The following is a 16,770-nucleotide window of genomic DNA, read 5'->3' as shown; positions in this document are numbered from 1 at the left end:
GAGGGAGGAGGGAAGGAAGCATGGAGAGAGGGAGGAGGGAAGGAAGCATGGAGAGAGGGAGGAGGGAAGGAAGCATGGAGAGAGGGAGGAGGGAAAGAAGGAAGGAAGATCTTCCAAATACAAACTTTAACTATGAGACTTGGAATAAAGTCCTGGAATACCAATATTTATAGTTTTTATTTTCCTATGATGTTTATTCAGACCTGGAAAATACCCAAACTGTATTCCAGGCTTTTCCAGGCTGTCAGGGAGCTGATCCTCCTCGCTTTACCTGTTGAGCCTTTCCAGCACAGAGTCGTCAGCCAGGGAGATCTCATCCATGAGGAAAACCCCTCCTTCCTTCATGGCGAGCACCAGCGGTCCATCGGTCCACTCAAACAGCCGCACCTCCTCCCCAACAGTCTATCCAAAGACACATGACATAGAAATGACCAACAGATCCGATTACTATAGATGTATTCTGCCTAGAATGGGCAGATCTATTTGCTCCCAGCATGTCTGGCTGCATGTAAAGTAACAAGGCGAACAGTGGAGGCTGGTTTAATGACAGAATCAACAAAGATAAAAACTAAAACTTCCGCTGGTTCCGATCCTCATTAGGTCATAACAGCCAGTCAGCCCATCAGAACCATTATAGACCAGCGGGTCAGAACAGGTGGAACCGAAGGCCCACGGTGGTGGATGAGTACCTGCTGGGCGTATCGAACCGGCCGCAGGCCTCCAAGGAAGTCAGAGGTCTCCATGTGCATGTGACAGTTGACAGAGAAGAACTTCTGTCCAGCCAGAGCTGCGTACAGCTGGCAGATGGTGGTTTTCCCACATCTGCAGAGGAAACGGATAGCATGAGTTAAACATGACTGATGAAGAAAAACCTTCACAGCCACTGAAAGGCATCTGGAAGACGGCGTGGCTGGAAGGCCTTTCTGAGCAGTTGGTGAGGAACGTCTGAAGCTGACCCGGTGTCTCCTACGAGCAGAACCGACTCCCCGAAGCGCAGGGCCCGGCCTATCAGCACAGCTATCCTCCTAAGACCCTGGGTCCACACCACGTGGCGGAACTCGTCCGGGACTCCTCCACCGCTGTCGATGAGGGGGCCTGGTGGTGACAGGAAATAAGCCTGCTGATTGTCACAGACTCCAGCGGCGTCTGCAGGCTGCATGTGGAGCGGCTGCTTCTTACTGAACTGACTGATGAGCTGTTTGTGGGAGAACAGGTTCTCTGGGTTCACCGTCCTTTTGAAGTGTTTCTGCAGGGTGGCCAGGATGACGGCCTCCTCCTCCGGCTTCCTCACCCGTCCGGCCAGCAGCATGTAGCCTAAACACAAACACAGCTTGGATCAGGGGGGGCGCCTCTTAGGAGGCTCAGGGTGCATCTGGTGAGCCTCACCATCGTCTGCTAGATGCTGCAGCCAGTCCTGGGAAGCCTGCGTCTGCTCCTCCAGCCTGTAGCGCTCCGCCCAGCGGAACAGATCTCTCAGCGTGATGAAGCCGTGCTTCCCCGCAAACACAGAGGATCCTCTGCGCAGAGACTGGAAGAGGAAAGATGCATCTTTAGAGCCGCCGTTTGCTTCCACACCACAGGGAAGATATCAGCAGAAATACCTGAAGGTCCAGCATGACTTTGACCAGCTTGCTGCAGTAGGATGGAGGTAAGCTGCACCTCTGGTGAAGGATGGTTTCCAGTTCTCCGCTGGGAAGCTCATCAAAGTGAAGCTCCACAAAGCGGTTCCTGAAAGCCCTGGAGAGGACCTGGATGGAAGCAGAGGAAGTCCATGTCTGTCTGAAGCTGCTTCCTGGACCTCAGCTGCATTAAAGCTGAGTGCTGTTAAGAGTTTGTCATTCCTCCCCACTGTCACCACATGCATTTCTCTCATTATCAGCCTTTACTCCGCTCACCTTCTAACAAATACATCTAGACGTGTACAGATCACCCTGTTCTCTACACCCCGCATCGGCTCCCGCCTCATTTTAGACTCAGGTGTCAAGTTACAAGGTATAAATTTGTATGTATATAAATGTTCCTTTACTTTACTGGAGTAATTGTTTTTTTTAGACAACAAAAACATAAAAATAATTAGTTTCATCCAGACAATTAATCTCTTTGTGGTTGGACTTGGTGCTGCCCTAACAAGTTGGGGCAAAATAAATCTTTTTTTATAGAAAAAAACCTTCCCTTCGTTGTAGAAAATGTTCCTTTAATAGACTAGTACAGTAAAAGCGAGTAAAAGGGTGATTTAAAAAAACAAACAAAACATATTTTATTAATTTATTTTTTTAATGATGCCGCATGTTTGGCTCCTCTGAGTTTCTGTAGTTGCAGTATTACTCTCAGGTTGCAGTTTGGCAGCGACAGCGTCATGTCTCTACCCGATCCGTACCTTCAGCTCATTTGCGCAACCAAATATACATCCGGGTTTCCATAAATAATGTAATTATGGTAATAAAATCACTTATTTCTATCCTTAAATTCCTAAAGAATGCTAATACACACCTTTAAAAAATGTTTTTAATGACTTTTCTGAGACAATTTTAATCCTTTTTACATTTTCTTTGTTAAACTGCTTCTCTGACGTCATCATGGGATTAAACCATGTTTATCTGCATTTAAGTTTTTTCTTTCTTTAGGTTACCACCATATACCATAATGTTAACATGAAAGGAAAACATAAAACTCAAAAAGACTCGATTTATGAAATCCAAAGCTGAAAAAGTTAGCCACTGGAAGTATCCTAGGATCCCATTTCTGTTAGAGATCGGGAACGGAGGACGGATAAAACAGAAAGGATTTTAAGGCATTTATTTCCTCAGGAAGCACATTATTAACCTTTAACACATTATATTTTAATACGCTTACTATTCTTGGGTAGGGAAAAATGTAATTTAGGTTTTTTTTAACAGATTAAAATCGAGGGCAACCAGGATGATTATCAGGTTGCAAAAATGAGCTGATGGTACAGATCATGCTTCCGGGTCGGATTGGGTAGTAAGCTGTCACATGAAACACTAAATGACATCAGAACTACAGGTGAGTGAAAAGTTTGTTCTCAAAAAAGGAATAAAATCAGAACTGCAGGGCTTGGGTGAGTTTATTTAGATGCGGTTCTATTAGTAGAAATAGGGTAGTATATTGAAAGGCGTATTCTGAAAGGGTCAGAAAAGGTTCCCTGTCCAGATAGCATGGCTGCAGATAGCGCAGCGCGGTAATGACCATGCCAGTCGCTCCGGGATGAACAAACCCGCACTAACCAACAAACCTCAGCTAAGAAACAGCTAACCTTTCTGCAAAACATCACAGACAGGAAAGCAGCAGGTTCGCTTGACGCATAGCCAAAGACTCGGTGCGTCATTTCTACATATTGCCTTCCTAAATAATTTTTAATTCGTAAATTGAATTAAAAGGAAAAAAAATTAGATTTAATTTAAATTTTTTGTTTTTAAAGCTTTAAATGGACTCGCCCAGAGTATTTGTCCTTGGCAGGAGCAGAACTGCTTATGTTGAAGTCAGCTGGTTTCAGGAATCGCCTGGTCTAGGTTTAAACGGTGATCAGGCTTTAGCTGGTACTGAGACTCTGGAACACGTTAGCCCTGAATATCTGCACTGCTGCAGATATCGCTCTATTAGGTCCAAACTGAAGACACATCTGATCAGGCTTATCGTACACTGGAAAAAAATGTAAATCTGAATAAGTCATTTTTTCTTATAATAACTCCATTTTGTTTTGAATGGAGGATGTAAGTGAAATACTTAGCAATTGCTTTTTCTGATTTTAAATGTATATGGTCTTGTTTCATTGGCATCGTCTTATTAGAAGCACATATTATCTAATTATCTTATTTCAAGAGTAAAAATACTAATTTAATCGGCAAAGCATCTTATTAATCTAATAAAATTAGGATAAATACACTTGATTTAAGACATTTTTACTTATTTCTAGATTGTTTTTCCAGAGTGCAGAGCAGTGGTTTGACCATTTCATTCATTTGCTTCTGTTTGATTTTACCGTTTTCTATGTTCACCTTTTTTTAGTGTTTGCTGTGACACTTTGGGCACCTGCTGGTTGTTGTAAAGTGCTGTATAAATACATTTAGATTTTAATTAGATTTGGTTGAATTTAACTGAGATTAGATTATATCTGGATTAGATGGATTTGAACTTGGACCCGATCGCCTCCAGAGGGATTTATTATCACGCAGAAGAACCAAACGGATGAGGATCTGGAAGGATCAGGGGTTTTATGCTCTTTTGATATTTCAGAATCTGAGTTCTTGAACTCCGGTCGTCTTCGGCTTTGAATCACCTGAATTTCTTAGAACTTTTTTTCTGTGCATCTGTGAAGTACCTTCCGGCCGCCGTAGAGACCTGGAGGATTCTGGGTTGCAAACAGCATGAATCTAGGATGAGCCTTGATGACTTCCTGAGTCTCGGCCACAAACAGCTCCCGGTTATCATCCAGCAGCCTGTTGAGAGCCTCCAGGACGTCGGTGGGGGCCAGGTTCAGCTCATCCAGGATCACCCAGTAGCCTTTCCTCATGGCGTCGATCAGAACACCTGGACAACATTCACACAACAGGTCGACCAGAGTCTGAGAATTAGCTTAAAAGTAAAGACTGAGTCTTTATGTCAGGATAGTTGCAGGTTTTATCACTCCTACCCTCTTTGAACACCAGCTTTCCGCGGTCGTCTGAGGAGTAGCAGCCGATGTACTCCTGGATGTCGGTGTGCTCGTGGTTGTTGATCCTCACACACTGGTTTCCGGTGGCCGTGGCCAACCAGCGGATGAGGCTGGTCTTCCCCACAGACGTCTCTCCCTGGATCAGCACTGGGTGCGTCCTGCGGGGTCCAAGCAGTTCAGGAAAGGTTATGGCAGGGCACGGTATGGATTAGTCATTAGCTGAGTGTACACATAACCAGTGTGAATGGAACCACCCTAAGAGAGGACAGCCATTCGGTATGGATCGCCATGGTGACTGGATCCAGGCTGGAAAGATTATACAACTAGAGCAGCACAATTAACTCATCTCTAGTGTTATCATCTGCTATAGCAGACGCACAAAGGTTCTGACTGGATGCAGGACTTGGTACCACTGCATCATCACTGAAGGTGCCGAGTGTTTAAACCTTGCTAACAGAAACCAGGGAAATCATGATAACTGAGTAACGTGCAATAAAAGTTCACCTGGATCAAATACTTCTGTTTTAAAAACAATCACTACGTCTCTGACCTTCTTTGAATAACAACTGACAGGCACAGTGGAGCCACCATCATGCTGTGGGCTTGGTTTGTTACTGGATTTAATGATGCATTGCTTTAATTGGATTCCATTTTTTTAAAGGACATGGTTTTCTGGGCCCATCTGGATGTTCCTGGATCTGAGCTCAACAACATGAAAATGTTCAGTTTCTATTGAAAAGCAACCGATTCAGATCAGCAGTGGTCAGACGTCCAGCAGGAATGATGCCAGCTGTGTTTATGTAGCATTAATGGTCATCTCTCCAGTTCAAACAAATGCTGATCGGCCCAAAAACATGGAGACCAACAGTGTCTATGATGAGTGGATGGAACCTCTGAGCTGACAGCAGGAGGCAGTGCTTCAGTGAATAAAACCTTGAACGTCGTTTTTCCTCTCAGGACCACCAATAAAGGCTGAATCCTAAGCCGACCCCTAAACACTAACCCTCTGTTTGTGAGTCTGCATCAGTGCAGGGGTAACTGAAAACTAGTTGTGGAGGAAACATTTGTATTCAAATGTAAGTTTAACTGGTTTGCTGAATCTTCGTCACACATAAAAGAACACCACTAGTTAGGAAAAATTTTAAAAAGATGTCAATAAACCCTTAATGGAAGGTCTTCTTTTAAATAGTTTGATTAGACTGGATAAGTCAATTTTTCAAGAAAATGGCAAACATTTGATGTTATGCTGCTATAGGCTTAGACTGCTGGAGGACATAGGGACCCCTATTTCATCATTTTGCTTCATTCTATCTCTATTCTCCCACTCTGCAGAATCTGTTAGTTCAATCTCTAACGTTCTGCTCTCTCTGCTTTTTCTCATAGTAGCTTCATCTGGTCTGTTCCTGTTTGGCTGGGACTCCATCCTGGAGAGAAATATCAGATCGGCCTGTTTTTCAGTGTAGTCCTGTTTCTCTGACTGTGACTAACTGGATGTGCTCTCTTCATCCTCTGACATGGGAGCTGGCTCGGAGCTCGTCTGCCTGGCTGTGTGTTTCCTGGACGGGGCCGCCTGTGGAGCTGGTTGACAGTTGCCTTTTATATCTCTGCTTCTTTTTCTATGTCTGCTTCTGTCTCCTTGAACCCCAGTCAGCCTCAGCAGATGGCCGCTCACACTGAGCCTGGTTCTGCTGGAGGTTTCTTCCTGTTCAAAGGGAGTTTTTCCTCCCCACTGTCGCTACAAGCATGCTTAGTGTGAGGAATTGCTGAAGAATCAACTGGTTTTCCTTAGATAGAAAACTTTCAATCAATCTGACTGGATGATCTGGTGAACTGGAAAGAGCCTTGAGATGACATGATGTGAATTAGTTTTATAGAAAAGGAACTGAATTCAATTGAATGTTAACATCGCAACAGAGCTACAGCTGCACATATGTGGCGTCACTGTGTTGCCATAGCAACGGATGCTTTCTCTTTCCAACAGAGGGAAGAGGCCGTCCCATTCTCCTTTATACCCCCATTAATCCAGGCGCCTTCCACAGCTGCAAGTTTGCCTTTATTAACACTTGGCAGTTAAGAGTTGGTGGTTAGGGTGTGGTTTGGGATTCAGCCAGAGCTTCAAACACTCATATTCAACCACATTGATGTTTAGAGCCAGAGTCAGAGGATCGGACCACCTGATCCAGGGACGTTAGAACAGTGAGTCAGGATTGGGGTTGGAGTCGTCCTACCCTGCAGAGACCACTCTGGAAAGGTCCCGGAGGTTGAGCTTCACTGAAGCAGTGAGGATGTAGCTGGGGTCCAGTGCTGGCTCCAGCTCTCCCTGGGGAACCCAGTAGCCCTCCATCTGAACACAGGCCCGGCCCGGTGGAGCTGGGATGGGCTGCAGAGAAGAACCACCAACATTTTAGATCTGATCCTGTCAGACTTGAGCTCTGATCCTGTCAGATGGGGAATCTACAGCTAGTAGGTAGTAGCTCCATTAGAGAAACCTGCTATGCTATCATAACAGGGATTTAAAGGATTCTAAACCAGTGGATAAAATAATAATCTTCCCGACAGTTTGAACCTTACTTGTTTCAGGCACTTGGTGTTCCCCATTAGAATGTGCTGACACACCAGGTTCTGGACCAGAGGGTGGGAGCTCCTGTCCAGCTGGGTGAGGAAGCTCATGCAGAAGCCCTGATGAAGAGGAGGATGGAAGCTCACAACAGACCTCAAACCTTCTGACTCAAAGTGAAACAGGAAACGCTGCCGCAGCCAGTCTGACCTCATAGAGCGAACGCTGGACGCTGTGGCAGGGGTTCGCTGCCGCGTAGCTCAGGGCCCTGCACAGAGTGCGCAGGCTGTAGTGGGGTCTGTGGCCGGTTCCGTCCAGCAGGCGGGACGAGGCCTCCTTCCGCGCCGCCAAATAAAAACTGCAAACAACCACAATCGTTGACCGACAGGAACCCAGTGCAGTTCAGCTGCTGTAGAACAGGTTGAAGCTGACCTTATGATGCCGCTGATGACGCTCTTCTGCGGGTTCAAACACTTGAGGTAGTCAGAGACGAGGATCCTCAGGTCTCCCTCGTTCTCCAGCTCATGCACATACAGCTCAGTAAACCTAGACCCCGCCCCCAAACCCACACAGACACTTTTACCTTCCAGCTACTCAGCCTATCTGACCTCAGACCTGCTTTTACATTCAGAACAGCTGGAAGCAGCGGCGGCTGCTCAATATATATATATATATATATATATATATATATTTTTAGAATTTAAGTTTAAATTAAAATTTAAAATATTTCAAAATATAATAATATATATTTGTTGTGCAAGATAAAAGCTTTATTTTGCTTTCCCTGCCTCCTTTTCCAAAGGTCAGGATCTGACCCAGCATGGATGAAGACAGCTAACACTGATTAAAACACTTTTTATAAAAGGCAAAGAAGAATCAACAACCTGGGATTCACAGGGAAAATAATAGAATATAGTCTACTTTTTCTAGGTGTTTGTTAATTTGCATAGTTGCTCTTAAATAAACATTCTCAGAAAATAAGTAGTTTTTATATATTAAAAAAATATAAAGCTGACTAAGAGCTTCTCCATTATTAAACTGCTACATTATTTTTTTTAGGTTTGTGAAACAATATTGGACCATGCAAAACACAGATTTACCTTCACAAAGTATCAGAAGGAAAGATTTATGTACAAAAAGGGAGTTTTTCCTCTCCACTGTCACTACAGGCATGCTTAATATGAGGGATTGCTGAAGAGTCAATCCAATCAACTGGTTTTCCTTATATAGAAAACTTTGAATCAATCTGACTGGATGATCTGGTTGAACTGTAAAGTGCTTTGGGATGACATGTTGTGAATTGGCGCTATAGAAATAAACTGAATAGAATTGAAAAGGGTGGTGCAAATGGGGCTTTATGTAAACGTGCATTTTCCAGTCTTGGAAATCTGCGCAGAATGGATAACAGATCAGATGTGAGAGGACTGCTTGCTTCCATGCATGTGCTGATAAAAGCTCAGCGACCACATACAGGAAACAGCAACACATCACAGAAGCTGACCTGTTCCTGAGCCCCAGAGGAAGGTTCCTTTTCCCAACATCAGTCGCTGGGTTCATGCATGCAAAGAGGCGGAAGTCCGGATGGCGAACCAGAGGCTCTGAGGAGCAAGAACGTAACATTAGTGACATTCCTGACAATCCGTACCAACATTACCCACATTTAGCATCTCATCGATACACATTTAACTTCTTCTACATGTGTTGGAAGTTGAAATTTAGCCAAAACTAAAACATAACAGTTCCCAACATCTCCACATGCAAGGGTTTTTTTTATTTTTTTTATGGAACAAGTCACTGCATATAAATACTTGGGCATCCGTCTCATTTTGACCCTATGGAGGATACCACAGACTCCAGCTTTCAAAACATGGAGAGAGAGAATGACTGAAAATACAGCCTGTGAGAAAATGCTTGGAAGACTGAACAACTACTCTGAGGCTGTAACAGAAGAATGGGACAGTTTTAGTGCCTATGTTTCTACTACATTGCAACAGTGATAACTTGGAACAACATTTAGGTTGCATTCGCATTTACACATAAACATATTAAATTAAGGAGTACCAAGTTCTGATCCAAACCTGGACAAGACCAGGATCGGTCCAGCTAAACGGGACTTAATTAGGTGTCCAGTCTGTATTTAATTGGGTGGAAACCAGGACAACGTGTGATTGATGTGAATGCGGCCTTACAATCAACAATGTTTACCTGACTGGTTTTGTTTGTTGTTTTTGTTTGTTGTTTTTGTTATATGTTCATAAAACAAAATAAAAACTTTAATTACAAAAAAAATACTTGGGCATCTGGTTGGAAACATCACTTTCCTTCTCAATCCACATATTAAAGCTGTAATCTAAAGTCAAGGCTGAGCTTGACTTCCTTTACAGAAACCGCTCTTCCTTCACTTCTCTTATCTAATGACCATTCTACCTATTTGTTATGCTTAGTGTGAGGGATTGCCTTGAGAAGACATGATGTGAATTGGTGCTATAGAAATAAACTCAACTGAGTTATATCTATATATATATATATATATATAAAAAAAATAAAAACATTTTCTATTCATCGTTAAAATAATTTGCTCCATCCAAAGGCCAAAAGGGAAATTTTCAGCTTCACCTGCTTAAGATTCTGTAAAATCAAAATGTGCATTTGATCTCTCATTATTTAACTCTAAAGAAAAAAGTAGCAAATTAACTAGGAAAAAATATAGGTTCCATTTAAAGCTGATATCAACTAAACTGCAGTTTTAGTTTACTAAACGTGTCTCTTAGTAAATGATTGGAAATAGACAGACAGCTGGAGCCTTAAAGCAATCAACGACCCTGAATGATCCATATCCATCAGTAGAGTAGAAAATATCCATCCTGACTGGATTCCTGCAGAGAGGAACGATGAAGAACTGATCCCTGATCAGATCAGCGCTCTGCAGGCCCTGTGTGGTTTATCTACCATTCACCTGCACCCACTGCTGGTGACGTTAAACCTGAACATGTCACAGTCTGCAGACTGTGGTTCATTTAGATGCTCTGTAGAAATGATAGCTGACTGGTTTTGCTGCTAAGCTTATTCCAGGGATCAGTTGACAACAATCCAGCTAAAGTGGAGCTGATTCCATGATCTCAGCCCTGAGAGCATCGACAGCCTCACCTGTGTCTCCACGGTCAAGCAGGACCAGAGAGCCAGCACTGCCCTCCAGCAGGCCGCTCAGACACTCCAGGGTCTCTGCTGCTGCCAGGTTGATCTCATCCAGCAGGATCCAGTGGCCCTTCTTCACAGCCTGGGCTAAAGAGCCCTGCAGAACACAGAACCAAGATCAGTGATGCAGCGGTGAGCGTGCAAGAAGGAGAGGCTGAGGAGACGTTTTTACCTCCACGAAGGCAAACACCATGGCCGTTTCACAGGCTCGGATCTGCTGCTGCGTCTGGCTCAGTTTTAGAGTCAGAGCCTCCCACTGCCCCAGTAGAGAGGAATCTGCAGACAAGAGACCGTGTCAGTGTTTTCCTGAGCAGCTACAGCCTTCTGCCTGTCTCCTCCTTCTGGTGGACTACCTCCAGCCTTTTCTTCCAGCTCCTTAGCTAGAGCAGACTTGCAGACGTGGTCCATGAGTCGAAGCAGATCCTGCCAGCGCTTCTCTCTAAAGCAGGTCTGCACGTGGCCCAGGAAGGTCAGGTTCTGCTTCCGTGAGTAGGTCTGGGAGAACAGCTCTTCAAAAGCCTCCCGCAGAGGCAGCAGGATCTGACGGTGGTCTACTGGCTTGTAGCTAAAAAAAATAAAGAAAAGGACGAAAACAACAAAGGTTCATAAAAAAGAAACAAACAAATGAGAAAGAACCTTCTTTAATGTTTCTAACTATGGTGTAAAGCTGCTGATTTAATACATTTCTTTGACACAACCATTTATGCTGATAAACCACAGAGTTATTCTTTGAAACCTGTAACTTTAAAACATCAAACTCAAACAATTTCAGAACGAAGTAATACAAAAACAAAATTTGTTTATTTAATCAGTAAGAAAATAACAAACCCTAACCTGGACATACAGGGATACGCAGCGTGTTAAAACTTTCCTTTTTGATAAAGCTTCTAGTTAGAGTGGCTCAGGTTATCCTGAGCTATCTCTATAGTTCTGCTGCTATAGGCTTAGACTGCTGGAGGACATAGGGACCCCTTTTTCATCATTCTATCTCTATTCTCCCACTCTGCAGAATCTGTTAGTTCAATCTCTAACGTTCTGCTCTCTCTGCTTTTTCTCATAGTAGCTTCATCTGGTCTGTTCCTGTTTGGCTGTGACTCCATCCTGGAGAGAAATATCAGCTGTGCTGCTGCCATCAACACCTTTGTTTATAGATGTTGGAGATCAGCCTGTTTTTTCAGTGTAGTCCTGTTTCTCTGACTGTGACTAACTGGATGTGCTCTCTTCATCCTCTGACATGGGAGCTGGCTCGGAGCTCGTCTGCCTGGCTGTGTGTTTCCTGGACGGGGCCGCCTTTTACAGTTGCCTTTTGTATCTATGCTTCTTTTTCTATCTCTGCTTCTGTCTCCTTGAACCCCCGTCGGCCTCAGCAGATGGCCGCTCACACTGAGCCTGGTTCTGCTGGAGGTTTCTTCCTGTTAAAAGGGAGTTTTTCCTCTCCACTGTCGCTACAAGCATGCTTAGTGTGAGGGATTGCTGAAGAGTCAATGAGTCGATGCAATCAGCTGGTTTTCCTTAGATAGAAAACTTTGAATCAATCTGACTGGATGATCTGGTGAACTGGAAAGTGCCTTGAGATGTTGTGAATTGGTGCTATAGAATTAAAGCGAATTGAATTGTTAGTATATAAAGAAATTGCTCCATTGCTCCCATTTAAATCCGCTTCCCTCATCGACATGAGAGGAAAATAGATTCTACAGGGAATGATCAAGACAGCTGCAGGCAGAGAGCATCTGTCAGAGCATCCTGAGGCTCTAACTGGCTGCCAGCAGCACCAGGATTATCACTACAGATTTCCTGGTGACATTTTGTAAACTGGTTTTAATTTATGCTTTTATTTTATTCATCTGCAGCATTTAGTTCTGAAAAAAAGAGGAGAATTTTTTTCCTGCCAAACAGGGACCAGCGGAGCACTGTGCTCCAGTGATGTTCACCATGTGACTCATCTGCTCACAGTGACTGAGCACCTTTCAATAGTCCACTCACCCTCCAAGAAGGTCGGCGGTGTCGCTCTGCTGGTTCATGTTCACCACACGCAGCTTGTGACCTGAATTAAGGCGACATCAGAAGGCGTTAGGAGAGAGGAGCCAGCAGGGAGGCTCCAGACAGCCTGAACTCACCAGTGATGGAGGCCAGGTGTTGCACGGTGGAGGTCTTTCCTGTTCCGGTCTCTCCAACCAGGAGGACTGGCTCCCCCTTCGCCACACAGACAGCCAGCTGCTCCAGCAGGACGGCGGCTGGTCGGGTGGCGGCGAACGTCTGCTTACTGCATTGGCTGAAACACACAGCAGACATGATGCCTTTTCAAAGCCCCTGTTGAACCATATCTGGGTGGTCATAATGTTCTGGCTGATAGGAGCGTGCCAGTGGAACATATTTCCAGGCCAGAGGTTATCACCCGCTCCTTCCTGCCTCTGGGTGGATCAATGGGACTATTTGGACCGCTGAACCATTAGATGACTGTTTACCAGCGGATAGTTGAAAATCAATTTGATGTTTGTTCAATTCACCAGCAGGGGTCTGCTCAGCTCTGGAGGCGGAGCGGTGGAAATAAGGCGAGCGGGCAGGGTGCCCCACTTACACGCTCAGCTGCACGGCCTCGGCCTGCTTCCGGGTCAGAGCGGCTCGGCCCACCGCCGCCTGCAGCTCGGTCAGAGAGACGCTGGGCTGATACAGCTGGCAGAAGTGCTGCGCCTGGAAACAAAGCCTCAGTCAGCTCCTGACCTTCACCTGCTTCCCATCAGAAAACAGCTTTCTGGGACAGACCTTCTCCTTGGAGATGTTGAGCTTGCTTCCGATGATCTCGGCCATTCGCAGTCTGCTAGCAGGGAGGGACAGCATGGCGGTGAAGCAGTCCAGAGCCTGAGGCAGGACAAAACGAAAGCAGCACACAGGTCACTGAGGCGCTTTAACTCTGGAGCACATCAGTCACAAACCAACTGACCTCGAGGAAGACTCGCTGAGCTGTGGCAGAGGAAGAGCTGTCAAAGTTCACACTGATGCGCTCACACCACTTCAGCAGGTCCCTGTTCCATCCAGGTCATTTCACCCATTCAAAAGAAAAGATTCACTTTAGTTCCAGATAAAGTCCATCAGCCTGGTTCCTATTGGCAGGGTGATGTAGAAATATGATGCATAGAGAACATTTGGATTCAATCCTGATCATCAGGGGTATGAATACTTTTCCATGTCTGATCTGCTCATTTTAACAATGTCTGAGAGCCATTTCCTGTCAAATCCAGACTCATCCATGCTAACAGGTTTTCTATCCATCAGTGAACCGGAACCAAACCCCAGAACCAAACTGTGTCGCTCATAGATCTGGTTCCCGTATCATAGCTTCCCGTATTGGACCGATTGATCAGAGCTGCTTCTAAACCAGCAGCTTGGAGCCAGAAGTTTGGTCAAAATATCATCATTTCAGAAATGTTTCAAATGAGCTTTCAGGTTGTTTTTTATTTTATTTCTTGTTCCAAACTGCTGATCCTTTAGCATGGGGGCGGGGCTTAGAGCCAAAGACAGTTCAGCTGCCTCCATTAAATATTCCCAGCATTCAGGAAGTGTAGGAACTATAAATGTCCTTAAAACGTCATCAAGTTTCTATGACTGGTTCAGAGAACTAACCTGCTGCACTGGTCTAGAATAGTAGAATACCAGCAGCTGCTGCAGTCAGCAGTTCCTCTGCACTCAGAGGATTGGAAATAACCAATGTGGACTGAAAAGCTGCACAAATTTGTCATTGTTTTCTTTTTAAACCAATCACATGATGGTTTAAAATATCTATAGTTCCCACGGTTCCTGAATGCAACAGATGGGCACATTTATTCCAAGCACCAAAACTGTCAGTCATCATTCCAAAGCCATGTGATCAAAGCCCCGCCCCCACGCCAAGGGATCAGCTCTCTACACTGAATATAAAAAAATTATTTTAAACATTTCGGTTTCAGTTAAAACATTTCTAAATATTTATTTTCCATTCAAATCAAAAACATTTCTTTGAACAAACTTTATGCCCCCAATTTAGTTCCATCATAAATAAAATCCATCCCAGATTGACTCCTGACTGCAGAAAGAGACGAGCAGCGAAGGAGAGCTGGGGGAGGAAATTCAACACTACAAAAAACTGAAATCTATTTGTATGTCATTTTTTATTAAAAAAAAGTGCATTTTTTCTTGTATTCATGAGGTAAGTGAGACATTTGCCAATGGAATAAAATAAGAAAAAAAACTGCATTGTCTTATTTCAAGTGCATGTTTTCTAATTTTCTTATTTTAAGAGTATAAACACTCATTCCACTGGCAGATCATTTTATTTACCTGCTCAGATTAAGGTTTAATACACTTAATTTAAGACATGTTGACTTATTTCTAGATGCTTTTGCAGCACTGGAAAAATGATCATAAATAAGTAAAACTTTCTTAAATTAAGTGTATTTATCCTTAATTTGAATGAGATAGTTTGCCAGTGGAATTAATATTTTTACTTAAATAAGATAATTAGGTAAAAACAACTTGAAATAAATCATCTTGTTCCATTTGCAAAATGTCTGTTTTTCCACCTCAATCCAAGAACAAATGCACTTATTTGAAGAAAAAAATGACTTATCTAGATTTGGATTTTTTCCAAAAACAAAAAAAAGAAAACTGGAATTTTTTTTTTTAATCACACCACAAACTCCAAGTAAGCAAACTAAAAGCCAACAACCATGGAGAGTCTGAGAAAAACATGAATTTGCACCAAACAGACAGTTTTGGAGTTGTGAGGATACGATTTGCTCATCTGTCTGCAAGATGTTAATGCATCAGATGCAACGTTCTCCTCAAGCTTTCTTCCTGCAGGAAACTATGCATCAGAACAACTGAAATATTCTAAAAATCTCAGAGTGTTTAGGAGTGAAACCCAAACAAACAGACAATGGCTGCACATCACAGGAAACATCCCAACAGAAAGACTCAGCAGCTTGATATGGAGGAAAAGACTAAATGGATTTCATGAAAAATGAAAAAAGGAGTTTAATTACAGGTCTGAAGGGAGGATAATTGGTGTTTGTTTTTAATTTCACATTATTTTTATCTATTCTACTTTTTTAACGTATAATTTTTTCTTTAATCCATATTATTCGCTTTCATTAAAATTTAAAATGTAAAAGTAAAGAAGATCAAGAAGAGACAATTCTCTGTTGTCAAAAAAGCAAAAACGAGCCACTAGTGCTATAAAAACAAAAAAAAAATGAAAAAAGAACAAGAGAAATTATTGATTTGCGATCATTTTCACATTATGACTACAATTAATAATTAATTATAAGAATAAAAATTAATAACTGGAGGAGCCATGAACAGACGACCAGAGATCTGTGGGGCTAGTAGTGAGTCAGGTTCACTAGTGTGAACTTTACATGACCTGAATCGGTTACCGTGGTAATCAGGTCCAACTTAAAGGTGTGAACTGATGAGCGGCTACTGAGCGAGTGCGATCAGCAGCGATCTGGGGGACGGCCCGCTCCCTCCCACCCTCCACAGATAGTCGGATCAATACGCCATCGAACGCTGCAGCAGCAGAAAGCTAATTAAAGCCAGAGGAGCCGAGCTGCCATCCGCTGCTGGAGTCGCCTGAGGTCACATTATGATGAGGCAATCAGAGTTAGGAGCCTCTCCATCCAAGTTCTAACATTAAGTCATATTTAAACCCACAGCGGGTGAAAAGGATGGTTCTTAAATCAGACTCACGTCTGAATGTCAGGTTCTATTTCCCAGGAAGCCCATATTTTACCAATCATGGAAGGACAGATAAGAAATGTAATTATTCCAATCATACAAATATTTATCAAGATTCACAACAGGAATGAAAAGAACACTAGAAATAGGTAAAAGTTCCTAAGATTAAGTTTATTTAGCCCTAATTTGAGCGGGTAGATAAAATGATCTGTGTAGGGGCAGCGATAGCCATGCTAACTGTGTAGGGGCAGCGATAGCCATGCTAACTATGTAGGGGCAGCGATAGCCATGCTAACTGTGTAGGGGCAGCGATAGCCATGCTAACTGTGTAGGGGCAGTGATAGCCATGCTAACTCTGCAGGGGTAGAGATAGCCATGCTAACTCTGCAGGGGTAGTGATAGCCATGCTAACTATGTAGGGGTAGTGATAGCCATGCTAACTGTGTAGGGGCAGCGATAGTCACGCTAACTGTGTAGGGGCAGCGATAGTCACGCTAACTATGTAGAGGCAGTGCTAGCCATGCTAACTATGTAGGGGCAGTGATAGCCATGCTAACTGTGTAGGGGCAGTGATAGCCATGCTAACTGTGTAGGAGCAGTGATAGCCATGCTAATTATTTAGGGGCAGTGATAG

At 43.6% G+C, this 16,770-nt stretch overlaps 1 protein-coding gene across 1 annotated transcript in view; it reads right to left on the bottom strand.

Annotated features, from left to right (window-relative positions):
• Nucleotides 1-16,770, bottom strand: part of mdn1 (midasin AAA ATPase 1) — a 74,855-nt gene that overhangs the window by 43,715 nt on the left and 14,370 nt on the right. The window contains 21 exon segments of the mRNA XM_015400729.1: nt 272-402; nt 690-822; nt 957-1,095; nt 1,180-1,314; nt 1,387-1,528; nt 1,602-1,748; nt 4,340-4,548; nt 4,652-4,830; nt 6,901-7,052; nt 7,244-7,351; nt 7,440-7,587; nt 7,662-7,775; nt 8,731-8,827; nt 10,377-10,521; nt 10,597-10,700; nt 10,778-10,989; nt 12,408-12,468; nt 12,542-12,696; nt 13,003-13,115; nt 13,188-13,283; nt 13,366-13,447. Coding sequence (XP_015256215.1) covers nt 272-402; nt 690-822; nt 957-1,095; nt 1,180-1,314; nt 1,387-1,528; nt 1,602-1,748; nt 4,340-4,548; nt 4,652-4,830; nt 6,901-7,052; nt 7,244-7,351; nt 7,440-7,587; nt 7,662-7,775; nt 8,731-8,827; nt 10,377-10,521; nt 10,597-10,700; nt 10,778-10,989; nt 12,408-12,468; nt 12,542-12,696; nt 13,003-13,115; nt 13,188-13,283; nt 13,366-13,447 — 2,802 coding nt within the window.

The sequence above is a fragment of the Cyprinodon variegatus genome, unplaced genomic scaffold, assembly GCF_000732505.1.
Source record: "Cyprinodon variegatus isolate N-32 unplaced genomic scaffold, C_variegatus-1.0 Scaffold1140, whole genome shotgun sequence".
NCBI classification, from domain to species: Eukaryota; Metazoa; Chordata; class Actinopteri; order Cyprinodontiformes; family Cyprinodontidae; genus Cyprinodon; species Cyprinodon variegatus.
Note: the sequence above shows the minus strand (reverse complement) of the source record. Positions and strands in the feature narration are given on the sequence as shown.